General features: G+C 32.5%; 1 protein-coding gene across 7 annotated transcripts in view; it reads left to right on the top strand.

Annotated features, from left to right (window-relative positions):
• LOC110995235 (POU domain, class 6, transcription factor 2) overlaps positions 1 to 16540 on the top strand; it is a 118015-nt gene extending 101475 nt beyond the window's left edge. For 4 of the 7 annotated variants that reach the window (XM_022262298.2, XM_022262297.2, XM_022262299.2 and 1 more), the window contains 5 exons: positions 8057 to 8237; positions 9997 to 10050; positions 10859 to 10942; positions 12436 to 12572; positions 13744 to 16540. In XM_022262298.2, the coding sequence (XP_022117990.2) occupies positions 8057 to 8237; positions 9997 to 10050; positions 10859 to 10942; positions 12436 to 12572; positions 13744 to 13868 (581 nt within the window). In that variant the 3' untranslated portion in view covers positions 13869 to 16540. The remainder of the gene's footprint in view (positions 1 to 8056; positions 8238 to 9996; positions 10051 to 10858; positions 10943 to 12435; positions 12573 to 13743) is intronic. The other 3 variants (XM_022262302.2, XM_022262300.2, XM_022262304.2) reach the window with 3 other exon arrangements.
• The last annotated feature ends 737 nt before the right edge of the window (positions 16541 to 17277 follow it).

Raw genomic sequence — 17277 nt, forward strand, 5'->3', positions numbered from 1 at the left:
ATCTTTTGAGTATACAAAAAACTAACCAAGAGGTGTTGGCCAAATATCTTCAGTGTGCGACTCCCATCCTTGTGGTCGTAGGTTCGGTATCCTTTCTTTCTAAGTGCGCATTTAACATTCGTTCAAACTGTAAAGGAAAACATAGTCAGAAACCGGCTTGCGATGGACCTTGCGGCTACATAGACAACTAGCCTATTAGATTGACAAATTATGAGATAGACATAACATTTATAACTAACAAATGAAATAGATACAGGAATCTAACTAGACCTATAGAGGTTGTAGTGCCATTACTTTATTTTATTCTTCAAATTAAGTTGATATAGCTTTTTGATCAAAAATGTAGTGCAAATATTTGATCACTCTGGATGGTTACAGTAACATACTATAAATTGGTAAATTATAGAATCATCCACAGAGTATAGGTTGGTTGCACAAAGAATAAAGATTGTTGAAATAATATTTGCTAAAAAAAATCAACTTAGGGATAGGATCCTATGTGGAACCAGCTGCCCACTGAATTATTTCATAACCAATTCGACTTAGGGTCCTTCGAGAAAAGAGAGTACCGATTCATAAAAGGCCGGCCGCGCGCTTGCGAGCCCACTGGCAGGGTGGCGGTGTCACTTAACATCAGATGAGCCTCCTGCCCGTCTGCCACCTATAACATAAAAAAAATGTTAATATTTGCAACATATAGGTTGACACCAACGCCTGACCTGCAATTATAAAAACCTTTTTATGGAAGAACTGTGTTTTGAATCGGTTTTCTAAACAAAGTGGAATCACAAGCCGAAACCGCCACTGCTCCATCTCAATTGATAAATTAGGAAAAAATACTCGAATTTAAAAATTTAATTCACAATAGCTCCATTTAAATTGAAATCAAAGCACTTTCCTATGTATTTACTCAAATATTCGAACTAAAAACAAGTGCTTTAATTATTCGGAAATTTGATAAAAACAAAAATTGTTTATTAGACTGTTTAAAGTTTCAGTAAACTAAACCCGAAAACCCTTGGCTAATCCAATTTTGTCGACGAGTGTACATTTTAAAACAATAGAAAGTTAGTCTTTTAATCTGTACGATTTTTTAAATTCAATTATAAACTATGATGAGACTAGCATAATCTGTTTAGGTCAACGAACTCGTAACTTTTTCATGGAAACTTTATTAATAATAAATAAAAACATACTTAATAGTTAATTCAAACAGAACAATATTCGTCTTTTGTATGTAACTCGCGTAAGTGCATGAGTATAGGTGCATGTGAATGAGTGAGTGTAATGTGTATGTATGTGCCTAATAAGTCTCTTTAATATAACCAGAACTGTATTTATTAAGAATTATTTACAGAATTAGATTGTACAAATCATGGCAAAACAATTTTGACATATGAGAGTCAAGCAGCTTTCAGTTACGGTTCTGACACTTAGTATCATTCAGTAATTAGTTAATATTACACATATTCCTAAAAGGTGGCAACACACTCGCAACATAATCGGTATTTGCTGAAATTACTTAACATTAGAAACGCTTCGTCCTATACTACACTAGACATACGAGAGATAAAAGGTGTGTGAAAACTGAACTTTGAAAATTAGTAAAAAGGCACCCACTCATATTCTAAAGGCGGCAACGCACTCGCCCTTTTAACGAAATTTGACATTGTGTATGTAACATCTGAAAAGCTTATCCTATCCATTGTACATTTAAAATATACACGTTTGTTGTTACTAAGTATTTGTTGACAACATCCAAAGCTCGGCTCCTAACATTTCACGTTTTTATTGTTATTTTTTATACCAGTATCACTGAAACTGTTGTTTAACTGTTAATTGAAGTCAAATTATAAGTAATTTTACTGAATTTATCAACTGAAATAATTCAATTAAGCTTTGCCCATAAGTTCACATCAAACGACGACAAATTATCAAGTCGGGTCGTGTCATCGTATCGTTTCGCCTAAACGCGAAACGAGTGCGCCCGGGGCCCCATTTCTATTGATTACTATTTAATTCGTTGTTAGTGGATACAATTACTAAATTACTCAGTTCCTCTCCTGTTTACCAACTCTAATTTATCTATATTAAATCGATAGGCTACGTAGATTGCTTTTGGGTTAAGCTTATGATGAAACGTATACATCTATAAATACTTAGTCTATGTTACCGTTTCTTGCCAACTGTTATTATTTATTATAAATGCTCATAAAATGATATAACACCAGTCATATTAACCACGTCTAATTAAAAATATGCAGATGATGTAGGTTTATACCACTTTACCAATTTTTTTAAATAACAAAACTATATGCATCCCTATATTGTGGGTGACAAGATTCTTCTACTACCATTTAAATTTCTGCAGTAGATTTTTTTCAACTTCAATAACTCGTAGATAAAAAGTAAAATCTACATGTAAAATAAACAAATTTAACTAAAGTTTCGCTCTGACCGAGAATAGAACCTGATAACCCTAGGCGTCACAGTCCCTTAACAAAACCGTTTGGTCAAAAATCCGATTTTAAAATAGTTTAGTCATAGATTTTATCGATGAACCAACTAGATAATTGATGAAACTAAATGACAATTAAATACTATATAAAGCGAATAAAGGCTGTTTAGGCTTCAAAGACACCGAACTGAACCGCATTCTCGCAACGAACTAAATTAATTAATTAAATAATTAAAACCCATTACAAATAATTAAGGTTGCCGATAAAATTGAACTGATCGATAAGAAGTAGTGTAGGAGTCGGCTGAGAAAAAGTTCAGATAAATTTAATAAAATTTATGTTTTGGATTACATGAGAATAACTATTGTTTAAGGTATATTTATATTTTGTACTTCTAAAATATATTTGTTTCGTGTAATAATAAGATTTAAAAGAATTTAATCGCGTTCATAGTAGTGTTTTGACAAAATGTGGTAGTATAGTATACAATTACCTTGAGCCTTCAAATTATAATTGGTTGAAAAAAAAACTTTGTCCCAGAAATGAGCCAGTAGCTCTGGCTTTTTAACCATTATAAAAAGTCCCTTATCACCAAAAAATATTTATAAGGTCAGGTTAAATAATCTTTGTAAAAGAATTTGAAACACAATGCTCTATGTAGAATAATAAAACAAGCACCAGAAAAAAGTGTTATCGATATTTATAAGTACAGCGTCTCTCGGACCACAACAAAGAAATATCCCGCCAAGCCACTTGACAAGTGACATTTCGTTTTGTATACGTAATTATAACTAAGAAAACATCGAAATTAAACTCATTACTTTGTTTTTATTAAGTCAATTTTTATTACTTCCTTTTGCTTATTAATCCGTGTATAAACAAAATTCTTATTAAAATTTACTAATTTTTATATTGGATTATACGAATAAACATTATTCGTATAATCTAAAATAAAAAAAGTGAGAGTCTATGTCCATCCCTTAACATCAGATGAGCCTCCTGCCCATTTGTGTTACCGGTTTTAAGAAATGGTACGCTCTTACAGAAGTACCCTAACGCCCAAACCCAACAAACTATCTCAATCCATTTTTAACGATCTGAGACACACTGCTTTATCTATATAATATATAAATATTGATAAAAGTGTGTCAATAACCAATCGCCGGATTGTAAGAGCTATCTCTCGATACAAGCGATCCAAGGTAGGTCGGATCGGTGTATGTGGATAGACCTTTGTATGAAAATGACAGTTCAACTGTGCCAATATCCTATCTAAACTAATTGATACGTTTTAAACGTGTATATTTTAATATTATTTGTACTGTTTTATTTACTTTATTTGCTTTATATTATACTTTATTTGTGTTATTGGGATGCAGATAGGAGATCGATCGAGTGTTTATGGTCAGGTCAGAGATTTTGGATTAATTATTGGGTTCGGGCGTAAATCAAATTAGTTCGTATATTAGGTCCTAGTATTGTGGAAGAACGCAAAAACTGCCATAAAAAAACGCAAAGTTGCCGAATGACAAACGTCGAGGTGACACGGGTGAAATTTCTGCCTTGACGTCCAATGATGAAACTGAAATTTCAGTGGGTCAGCACCGACTTAATGCTGAATATCACATACGTCCATTACGTATTTGACACAGTGATATTTGAACTCCTGCAAGTCAACATGTATTAAATATTTGACCAGTTCGACGAAGCTCTAAGCTCGTACCGAAAGCGTAGCTTCATGTTTAATCTTATTATCACTTTCAATTAAAAACTTTTTAAATAACTGAGCTAGTTGTCGCTCATGTAAGTATCACTAGCGCCATCTGTTTTTGAAAGTTGTAATCATTATGGCGTGAGTTGACGTTGCCATGCGTTATACTCAGGGTGTTGTATACAATGTTATTGGTAATTCGACCTACAATATAAACTGATAGGGCTGATTATTTTATATTGCATGCACGAATTTCTTCCTATTGTGTATCCTATGTATTTTATTATATTTTTTCTCAATATTATCGTATTGGTGCTAGTAAGTACTGAAGAGTAATAAACCAATACGTATATATTTTTGTGATTAAATAAAGTAAGTAAAGTTTCTATTTTTGTTGTTTATTGTTGGAGCGGTGAAGATTTTTTTTTAAACAGTACGGAAGCTAAGTTATCATAACGCTTTTAAGACATTTTATTGGACAAAATTAATAATATCGTGTTTCTTCTCGCATTTTTAAATTTGGATGTTGTTTTATTATTGATATATTCAAGACCAGTGTAACATTTTTATAAATAAATAATTATTGAAATTGCTACTTTATACATTAACATACATTTCTGATGTTGCATTTTAGATTTATATAAAAAAATCTTACTCAAAAATCTTTATGCAAACGTATGGGATTAAGAATATCTCAATAGTCACCCCTGTTATCTAACGGGAATACGTAGAATTACCAAGAACCCTATAAGCCTAAAATTTCAATAAAACGCATAAAACCTCAACCTCCTTTAATCAAAACAAATGCTGTCTTGCGAAATGAACACGTTTAAAATCTAAAAAAAAATTGTGATGAAAACTTGTATAATTGGATAGGCGAAAATGATACCGAATAGATACTTTAATAACTTTTAATTAAATTTTATTTTATTTACACAATTTCTATTCGACACTTTAAAGCTATTATGAAATGGGTCTTTAATTACGGACGTCCAACTGAAAACTTCGATAATATAAAGGTTAAACTTTCGAACGCTCAAATCTAATTTTAATTCCTTTTAATTACTGTTATAAAACCTCATTACAACAGAATTCGATTTACAAAATTCATAAACTACAGAAACTACAAATGTTGCCAGTTCATCGACTAATTATGAATAATCGAGCGTTGAAATAGCGGAATCGATTATGGAGAATATTTTTCGACTAATCATAATAGTGTTAGCATGTAAAGTCGACATTAATATTTGAAACGCAAATTCGATATTAGAGATTTGATGAGGGTATTACTTAAATCTAGTACCGTAAGTCGAATTCATTTGCATGGTTTTTCATGGAAATGTTTTGAAATGAACGATCGTATAGATCTTTAATAATATAGAAGTTGATCGTTTTCAAATATAACTTGGATAATATTTATATGTTGAATATATAATAAGTAATTTAATTTAATTATATTTACAATATTCTTAACCTACATAGTTATACTAATAATTAAAAATTGATAAAGAAAAAAATTAACAGTGGTCACTGTGTCATAAATGTATTGGATTATGCCATGTAGGTGTCAATTGATATGTACTATAATATGCGCTTTTCTACCCAATACAAATAGTGTATGTCATGGTTATTTATAAGTATACGTTTACTAAGACTTAGTAGAATAAACAATGTATAATTTGATTTCGTGTTTTTAAATAAAAATAGTTTGTGATGTCGTACTTTGTTATGCTATCATTTTTTAATATATAACCGAATTGAACAGGCTATTAACCATATATAAAAACACATCTGACAATTAACAAACGGTCATCATAGACAAAATGTCCCCAAACAAAATTATACCCGACAAATTTAATACGATTTAATCAAATTTACAGCCGATACTGTAATTAGAGATATCCAAAACAATTCTATCTAATCGCCAAAATACTTAATTGCCATTACTTTATTAAATTGTTCTTGTACACGTAACTCGGGTCAATAGTCGAAACACGCGAGCGATAATTGTATCTAATTAATTTAACGTATTAAACAATTAAGAGTGCGGTATCTTGAGCCATACGAATTCGGTGTACTTCGGCCAATTGCCTTATCTTTAATTAACGTGTAACGCGAAGTACTTGTACTGAATTGAAAGATGCCAATTATACCATAGACAGCTAGTGTTGCCCAATTGTAGTTCGTTACTAAAGAATACAGCTAACTAAGATTTAGAATCGAATGTATAAATTCGTAGCTTATTTATTTATGCCAGATGCCAGGTTAATTCAATAGGGTAGACGAATGCGACGACTAAAGCACATTGAATGAAACATAATTTTAAAAAATTACCTTCTGCCGTAAGCAAATTCTGTAACTGGTGCCAGATGAAAGTTCTAGTTCTCGTTTAAATTTGCCTTTGCTTTTTAGTACAGACACTGTTTTTGGAGATATGTAGTAAGTGTATAAACAACTCCACAGTTCTAACAAGTATCTCGAATATTCTACACTTTTTTTACCTTGTCTTAATTTTTTTTTAATTTTATACTCCGATGTTTACGTGTGACAATTGCAACAGATTTATCAAAAAATAAATAAAGTACGAAAATATCGTAAGCAACTGATTAATTAAGCAATGTCTATATCCGTTTATCATATTTAGCATGAACAGTTTTTCTGTGTTGCCAACAAATATGTAATAATTTTCCCCAAAATGCATATTAGAAAACAATCTCAATCCCCTATATATAATGTGATTACAGTCCCTACAAGTAACAATTCATCGGTGTAACGAACTTAAGCAATCCAAGATTTACCGTACACCGGTAAACAGCAAACGATTGCCAATTTGCTAACCCTACCTTGTCTAATCTTTGTAATCTTGACTATAGAAAGTTCCTACTGCATACCACCTCTTTGGTGCTGTGTTCTGCCTTTTTAATGTAATAGGAGGTAAATGGGCAGGCGGCTCACTCGATGTTAAGTGATACCACTGGACACTCACATTACCAGAAGGCTCGCAAGTGCGTTACTGGCCTTTTAAGACTTGGTACGCTCTTTTCTGATTTGTTGCAACCTTATTACCCACACCTATTCTTTGCTGGAAAATGAAATGCAATTTTGAGGATTCCTACAAAATCAAATTAATAGGTTTACGACGATTATTTTTGAGAGCTTTACTTACTTTTGCTGACAAGAGGGGGGGGGAGATAACTTACAGTAAATCTGCTTACGTAATACTAAAATGGCCCCCTAGACCTAGACCTACATAGAGAAAATAATCGATAAAACAATTATCAGTGGCATGGGGATAATTTGTCATTGGCAAGCTAAGCACCCCCTGCTTGAGGCACGTCTGTAGCGCTAATGACATTCCGCATAATTAGGAAGTGCCACCATCTACTAATTACATAAATTGCCCACTAGCTAACGGTAATTTCGCTGCGATGGCAACTTTTGCGATCCCTTTTCTAGTGACTCAAAGTACGCTTGTTCTATATACTGTCACACATAATAAATACATTTAAGGAAAACATATCGACGCTGTTTTTATTTAATCCATCTTTAATTTTTTTTTAATATATGTTATTCTACAAACAGTACTTCCCGAGGTCACATTTCTTCTAAAACTACGCACATGACACATGTGTCATAATCTACTATTTTTGATCTCTTTATGTAATCTGTGACCACGAGAATTTGTATTCTTTAATTGCACATAGCCGTTTGTCAAAGTTAATAATCGTTTTATATTTTCAAAATAAATACTATATTAAAAATAAAGCAAAGTCTTTATCTTAAATTATATTAAACACTGCTCTATATAATTACAAATATTTATATTATAAATATTAAATATTAATTAATATAAGTATTAGTATTCTAATTTACAAAAATTTCACAGATCAACCAACAATTAGCCAATCATCGGGCAACGTGGTGGATGGAATAAATCTCGAAGACATCAAAGAGTTTGCGAAAGCATTCAAATTACGGCGCCTCGGTTTAGGCCTCACTCAGACTCAAGTTGGCCAAGCCCTCTCAGTAACAGAAGGACCCGCGTACAGCCAGAGCGCTATATGCAGGTAGGATTAACTAAGACAAGTTTAAACATGCTAAAACACAATTTGTTTTAGAGAGCTCTATTAATGGAGATTGAACACTATACAATGCTGTTACAGTATAAAATTCAGAGTCGCACGCTTGAAAAGTAGCTTAAATCACGCAATAAAAACTGGCAACACCAACGAAGTTGTCAAAAATGACAAAAAATTACTCTTGACAACCCCACGAGGCCAACAAAAGAGGTTTTAGTTGCGCCGTCACGCAGTCCGAGTAGTTATCACACTTTTTAATATCGCTAATTGAAGTGATTTGTAAAACAGCGTGACTCCTTTCATTGCTTCCAGTTGGTTTAATTAATTACGATTCGGCTTCCGTTCCGTTTCGGTGTCTCGGACGCCATTTTTGGTGCTAGACGGGTCTTCTGAAATGTAAATTTATTATTTTACGCTTCTGTGGCTATAATGTTAATGTCTGACACATTGTAAATTATGTTTATGAATAGCTGATGAGTTAAGAACACTGAGTAATGTCTTGGATAAAAAATTAATTGTCTAATTACTCATACATTGTTTGCCTAAGTAACTTTTGTTCCAAAACTTCTCACCAGAAAGTCGAACTAAGATTAACATACATCTAAGAATTAATAAAAGCAAGTAATCAATATAAATTAGAAATAAACGAAATAATAGCGTGCAATTATATTCAATTAAAGCTAAATCAATTAATATAAAATGTTTTTCACGGCCATGACTCGAAGGAGTATTTTCAGTTTGGAATCGGCCTCCTTCGTATAATAAAATCATTAATCGTTACTTCTGTTCGAGTTAATTAATTATCTTGCCGTAATTACTTTTTTCGTGTAATTAAAAGAGTAAAATTCCCCTGTCTTTGTCCCGTCCTGATTTCATTTTCCATTAATTTTTCTTTCGTCTCCCCTTCAACTTTGTATTGTGACGTGGCTACAGTAGTTACTCCTTTGATTATACTGGACTCAATTAATTTGCATTATAATTGAAATTAATTATACTTGAATAGACCTCAATTTCTTAGCTTAAATTGTGCAAATGGAATATCATCAAGATATTTCACTTGTTAGGAGTTTTTTCAAATTTAATTATTCAATACAGCCATTACAAATGTAGTATCTGTAATAACTTTTATATGATTTTCAACTATTATACGAACATATTGTAAAACTATATATTTCCAACAAATAATAATATAATAATATACAATATGCTTAATCTATGTAGTAATAATGAAAATTTTACAAATATAAAAACGAAGTTAGAAAGTTTGGTCCCTGTTTAGTACCTTTAACGCTGGCAGCTTTCCTTGCTGTATTGCGATATCTATTCGTTGAGCGAAGAAAGCACCAGTATGGGGGTCAACAGTAATATCTACCAGGCGCCAAATTAAATGTTGAATTGTCAGGCATCAGATGGGGTCCCACGAACCAGGTATCAACTCCAAAAGAAACAAAATCATTTGTAGAACTTATTTCAAAATATCGAATATAACGGATCATTTCTCAAAATATGTTCGTTCATTGAGCTCATGATCGAATACACTGAATTATCCATACATTCAGAAGGGTACAATTATAATTTCATATTAACGTATTGCGTCAACGCATTATACAATTTTTATTGGAAATAATATCGTTTCAACTTTATACTTAAAATGACCAAATTTAAACCAAGCGTGCGGCTCAAAACATTCTTGTTATTTATGGTTTTTTGATGGATTATCTAACATATTATTTGTTACCGTCCCCAGTGCCCTGGCTTCGCAGATGCTAGCAGCTCAACTGTCTTCACAACAACAAAACATGTACGTGTTTTGTTTTATATCCACACATACGAAGCTAACACCATCTCAGAACTTGACTATTCAGCTCGATTAAAACCTATAAGTTCTAATGGTGATAGCTTCTGAATTACACCAGCCTGTTACATGCATTAAGCACACGCTTCACAACGACCGTACATAACTTGTCTTTAAATCTTTCAACGCTGTTTAATATAATCTAATCTTGATCGGCGATCCATGCTTACCACGTGAGTGTAGGCCGCATACAATTATGTCTAATTACCGGTTTTAGAGTTCCTTTCTTTTCCTTTTCACACGTATACCGTATTTACATACGAGTAATTATGGTAAGAAGGCGCTATACATCAGAAGAACGTTACAATTGTAGTTAAGACAAAGCCATTAACGTCGGCTACCAAATGCGCCGTTCGACATTATGAATAATTGTTATGAGAACTTTATCTGATTAGTTATTTGTAGCACGACGTGTAATTTCAGACTTTCCATCTAAAACTTGATGTATTATTTCATTACTTTTTTTATTTATATTAATATTCATTTCGCTCAATTCAAAGCCAGGGCATTGGCATACGTTACCTTTCGCTTCTAATTGAATTCATTTTATTGTTACGTTCGGCATTAATCAAACTGATTACCCTGGCCTAAATTGCCCATTGTTTTTTCTGTATCTTCAATCGTTAACGCTATGTCAATGTCCTGCAATTACTCTGTTAATTTGAAATTAAATTATCTCGGGATGAGGCAACCGTGCGTTATGCTTTCCGTTCGGTCCGTTCAAGTCTAACATTCTAATTTATGTTCGATACAGATTTGAGAAATTGGATATAACACCAAAAAGTGCGCAGAAAATCAAACCGGTGCTCGAACGTTGGATGAAGGAAGCCGAGGAGAGGTAAATATTGTTTGAGTGAATATTGTATTACCGTCGTGTCATTTGGCCTTAACGCTTAGCGATGATGAACATTTCTCAAATCTGGACTAACTGCGCTGTCGTTATGCTTTTTTGTTTGTACGTATTGCTTGTTTACTAACGTATTGCCGATGTAGAAATATTTCATTTCAATGAAGTATTTGTTCAACGGTGTCTTGCGTGTGCGTTTACGAACTTTTCGGATGTAGGAGCGGCTCAGATTCTGCGTCGTGTTCACCGTTATCTTGAAAGTTGCATAAGCATATCGGGTTCATTCCCCATCTACCACTTAACATCTTATAAAGCCCCCTTGTGTCTATTGATTATACATTTTGCATCATTAAAATGCATTATCTGAATGCAACGGGAATGGTTTAACATTGCAAATGGTGCGTTGAATTTGCAATCGCTGTCCCTCTTGGTGGTAATTTTTAACGAGCGCCCCTGCCAACGAATTGTACTTGAATTAATTTCTGATATAGATTCAGTCTCGTCTTCATTAAGGTAACTAACAAATCATCCATTTAACTTTAATCACGGTTGACTTGTTTATTTTTATTGTAGCCCTCCGTTTTAGATTGTTTATCTACAGTTACAGGTTACATACTCTTGAAAACGCTTTTGTTTCTTCGGTTCTTGTGTCAATAATATGTAATACGTGGCGATATTTTAATATAAACGGAACGTGTGGGTACTTTTGACACTTTTCTCAGTATGTCTACCCTCTTCATTCGCATCGGGGTACATGTATTGAAATCATATTATGTAACTTTCAGTGACAAATAAAGATGTGTTATTAATTTTAGTATACGAACTAATGGTATTTTGGATATAATACCGTCTACCCGCGGCCGTAAAATCAGTGGCGATATCGACCCATGGTGGTGGGGATGAAATTGGCTCAAAGGCAGTTGCATACTATTACGGTATGATTTGCCTAAGCACGAGGCGATCTAGACTGCTCCCCACCACTTCCCCGATTTTTCCTCTGATTTTTGAGCCGTGTGTAGAAAAATATCCTTACTGACGCAGTATTTTTATACCAAAACCTACATAAATGCATCAATATCTCATTCATTTATGTAAGGGTATTCAAATGGCATTCGCATTATGAAACCAGACCAAGGTTCATTATTTACATTCGACAGGCTTTTTGTGATGTGAACTTGGAGTGTTTATTACGGAAATTGTCATCAGTATTTCTGGATTTTGGGTACCTACGCGTGAATGAAATTTCAAATGTTACCGCGTTTATTATTTCTATTCTCTTTAGACTTGTTCGTTACACGGGATGCTATTACCTCGGGATGGTATTTCAGGTGAAAGTTTCTTGATGTTCACTACTTAAAAAATACGCAAATCGTACGTTATCTTACGCTAGAACAACGTTGTCCTTACACACACTACACACTTCTCAAAAACACAATACCCAGAAGTATAGAAGTGTGGATATAATTATTAATATTAATTTACAGGTATGCATCGGGCCAGAATCATCTGACAGACTTTATCGGTATGGAGCCAAGTAAGAAGCGGAAACGGCGCACATCATTCACACCACAAGCCTTAGAACTCCTTAATGCGCACTTCGAAAGAAATACTCATCCTTCAGGTACGAATTAATGACTATTTGCTAGTAATTATTTTTTTGACTTAATGAATTCTTTTTTATTGCAATAGTTTAAATTTTAAAAGATTACATGTTATTACGTCAGCTGCATGCACGAAAAATCATGATTTTCCGATGAAAGTCATAAATTTGTCGTGTCCCGCTGAGCCGAGTGTGCAAGCGAGAGCGCGGTACAAGCGATAGAGAGGCACGATCGGCCTAAGCGTTTGGCTTTTAACGCTTTTAACTCTCTTCCAAATTTCCGACGTCAGAGTAAAAGAGAGATAACGGCAACACATAACCTATACGTTAACTGTTTATAAAGTGAATTGAAAATTCTTCGTATTATACAAAATGATAAAAATTCAATTCAATTCATAAAAGTATGCAATTTTCCATCAATGTTTTATTCTGACGTTATCACGTAAAATTAACATCCATAAACTTTGACTTGACTTTACAGACAAGCAATTTTTCTTATTTATCTTGCGGAATAATATAATAGAATAAACATTAGAAAACACTGTGGTTTGTGTTAATGTATCTAACCATATCAGTTTTGATTAGGAGCGCGACAAATGCATATAAAAATAATTTTTGCATTTTATTTTCATGTTGCTTACAGATACAGATAGAGATACTCTAAGTATGACCTCGTTAGTAAAATTGCATTTTGACGTACGAAAGTTGGCGAAAAGTGACCACTATGAATCTCCCTGAGTTTCTAGTCGTTCTCAGGGCGCGTTCATAAACAAGCATAATATAAAATTAATACTGTAGAATATATAAAAAAGAAATAAATCGGTGGCGCAAAAACCTTTTTCCGTCTGGCCTCAGATATATGTTTTTCATGATTACTTGTCAATCTTGGCAGGTAGGTAATCAGCCTCCTGTGCCTGACACACGCCGTCGACGAGTTCGAGCGAATGTTAAATGCGCGCATTATAAGAAAGTCGGGGCACTCACAGCCAGGGATCGAATCGCCAACACTGCTCAACCGTTGAATAAATAGGAATTTCTAATAAAATAACTTTTTGTAATTAATTATACATACTTTCAAAAATAAAATTCATTAAAAAAATGCGCTTTCAAATTATAGTAGTTAGTTTTTTTATACAAATTTAGTCTGTGAAATGTATTGTACAAATGTGTAATTTCAATTATATTTTTCCAGGAACGGAAATAACTGGGCTCGCGCATCAACTAGGCTACGAACGTGAAGTTATCAGAATATGGTTTTGCAACAAACGTCAGGCTTTGAAAAATACTGTACGAATGATGTCAAAAGGAATGGTCTAATGTCATCTTTAACGTCAACTATTTTAATATCTTATTATTGTCATTTGTTTAACATTGATTTTACGTAAAAAGCCTGAGAGAAATTGTTCTTATATAGCGCTCTTTGAAATGGATAAATCCCAATCGTATTCATAACAAATCAGTCTATTTACAGAATTTTAAAGTCTCTGTCAAATTGGGTATACGCTGTGTTCGACATTTTATTGTGACAGTGTATTACGACTGATCTAGTTTAATGACTCAAAGGAAGTCTTTAGCAGCATATATCACCATAGATTTGAAAATGGTTTCACATACAGTTACTTCAGTATTCGAAGAATTCATTTATACATGATGAAAAAAGGCGAACAGTTATACCCTAAATTTTATCTAAATATCCTTTGTAAACTACTTATGTATTCGAACTGAAGTTTTTGTCTTCTTCTCTTCTGTGTTTAAGCTACGACGAAAAGAGACAGATCGATATAAAACGGTAACTTTTCAGTTTGATTTGAGAAACTTCAGATCGACGCAGGATTATTATGATTAGATCATTTTGCCCCTGTTTTAATAATGTGATTATAATTATTTCTTTATTATACATATAAACACCGATCTTTAAATGCATTTTATAAGGACCGTGATTTAATAAATCTTATGTTACAAAAACCGTTAACTAATATTTTGACAGATTTGACATATTGGAAAACAGACAATACGACAATATATTTTGCGACAGACGTAGTCTTATTAACCTGTAATCCTACAGTACGGCAAAAACCTCATAATGCTTTATCACGTGATCTTTTCACGTCTGTCGGATGTCTGTTGTCTGTGTGAGAATAAATTATTTTATTTATCTTCGATCCCTGTTCAAAAAAGGGAGATTTAAAATTCTTTATTTTGGCTTACGGTCTGGCCTTACTCGAATCTGACGATTCCAGCCAAGTTTAGTGAAGTAATAAGTTTTTAATAGAATGTTTATGTAAAATAAAACATTTTGACTGATATACTCGTCTCGATGTAGCTATTTTAACAATATAAATTGTTCGTAGAATAACTAGGTGTTTAGTACAAAATTAATATTGGCTTTACGTTTCCTTGTATGATTTGTGAATGCATTTTGTAAATAAGTACAACGTGAAATCTCATAGTAAGGTTATTTATTTTTACTCTGAGTTTTTTTTTGTTTTTAGCGAAATGTGCACCGTATAGTTTAGAATATGTAGTGAATGTATCAGTCTTAGTGGCCTACCTTTTTCGAATCTTAGTTTTTCTGTTATTAGATAGATATAAAACAATATGTATAAATGCATTGTCGTAATGTAAATATTGTTCGTTTAGTTTAAATGTATTATTAGTTGTAGTTTAGTATAAGTTTTTAGCTTTATAAGATTTGTGTATACAAGTTAGAAATTTGTTGCGAGAATTCCTTGAAAGCCTTTATTTCAATGTTTGCGAATACTCCATTTGTTTTATAACGCCATACGTTTAGCAGTAGGTCTGGAGTGCATATTTTTTGGAATCCAACAAAAACTAATAAAATTACCTCGCATTTGGAAAGTAGATTTTGAAATATAGAATTTTCAAAAAATTGAAATTATATTTGATTTAAGCAATTGAATCCAAAATGTATGCACGATTTTTGAAATTTTTTTTTTCATCAAACTCACTCAACGGTTATATTTTGTACATGACTCAGATGGCGATAGACAATATTCCAAGTAGCGACACCACTCAGCATTTTACGGCGAAGAGCCCCAAATACTTCCTAATACGAAGACCTACTGCTATACGTTCAGAAATAGATTTAAGACGTAATTTAACGTATGTTAATGACCAATGAAAACCAACTTGTGATGAATAATATTTGTACTGTTACCTACTACTTAACAAGAGTCGTTAAAAAATATTATTAAAAATATTGAACATATTTTTCGGCTGTTGAAAAAATTGTAAATACAATATTAAGGATAATAAAACTATTTGGATTAATATTTAGGAACAAAAGGGAAAAAATATTATCAAAATTTATATTTTCAAAAATTATTACAAATGCAAAAAATGTGTATTTAAAGTGGAGGGTTCGGCCATAATCAAAATTATCGTTAAACGGATTTTTTACGACTTTGCACATCACACACACAAATAAATCAGTACGGTATACAGAGTCTAATGTGCGATGCGATGTCTCAACCATATTAATAAGGAATCAGGTTTTTCTTTACACCGACCGATCCGGGATTAATTAATCTAATTATAGAATAATATTATCAGAAACGATTCTACGTTTATCCGATATTAAGCCGAATACTTAAATAGATGTACCATAGTGCTTTATCGATAAATAAAAACCTGATTCCCCTCAAACATTAGCGTAATAGTCAGCATAGAAATAATGCTAAGTACAAAATAATTAATTAATTATAAAACTGCTAGTCCGTTATTAAATAAAGTTTATTATAATTGAGAGATGGATCGCATCGCACCCTGGTTTTCATACGCAATTACATAGTAATAGTAGTTTAAAAATTATGGAAATCTACACATAACTTCATCTGTAACACATATTCAAACCAAACTGTAACAGTATCTAATAGTGTATTAATTTCTCTTCCTGTAATGGTACCGATTGAATGATATGGCTGCTGGTTTATGAAGAAATGCAGATTAAAGGCAGATAACTGTTTGAATTCTTGTTTTATTCTTTTATTACCAATTGCCTATTTGTGTGCCACCTTTTACCCGAGAGATTTACGTAACACCGATAATCTGATAAGCATAATATAATGTTTCCATTTTAAAAAATCTGACTACTGAAATAAAAAGTCAAGTGTTATTCTGACAATGATTGACTATATTATGTATGATGTCTCTCTAAGTATAATTAAATACAACATATCGTCCCTAATTGAGCACCAAAGGTGAAAAAGGTACTTATTTAATGACGGTTTTAATAAGTTGTAATTATAAGTAGCTACTTAATTAATAAACGTAAAGAATTCGTGCCAATTCACATTCTTTATCGTAAATTCCAAAATCTACTCAGAATGTTGAGTCAACGAATTACACAATATGTTTAAATGGCCAGTATATTTAATAATGAATATAATATATTAATATAATATTAACCTTTGAGAGATTTTCCCGCTATAAAAATAAATACCATTATAACATCTTCCGGCAAGACTTTGGTTCTTTTGACCTTACCTCGCACGTATATATTCTTTTTTGTTCTATCAAAAATGAAATAAACATATTTTCTTAATTTTTCCTAATAATAGAATTAACTAAAAGATCTTAGGTACACTGTTTTAAGTATGACATAATATGAATGACTAGAATTTCAGTTTTTATAGAATGACAATGACAATGATATGACTGACATTTGACAAACTTTTACAACTACTAGTGGTACTGGCATTTGGCA

Source organism: Pieris rapae, chromosome 14 (assembly GCF_905147795.1).
Source record: "Pieris rapae chromosome 14, ilPieRapa1.1, whole genome shotgun sequence".
Lineage (NCBI taxonomy): Eukaryota > Metazoa > Arthropoda > Insecta > Lepidoptera > Pieridae > Pieris > Pieris rapae.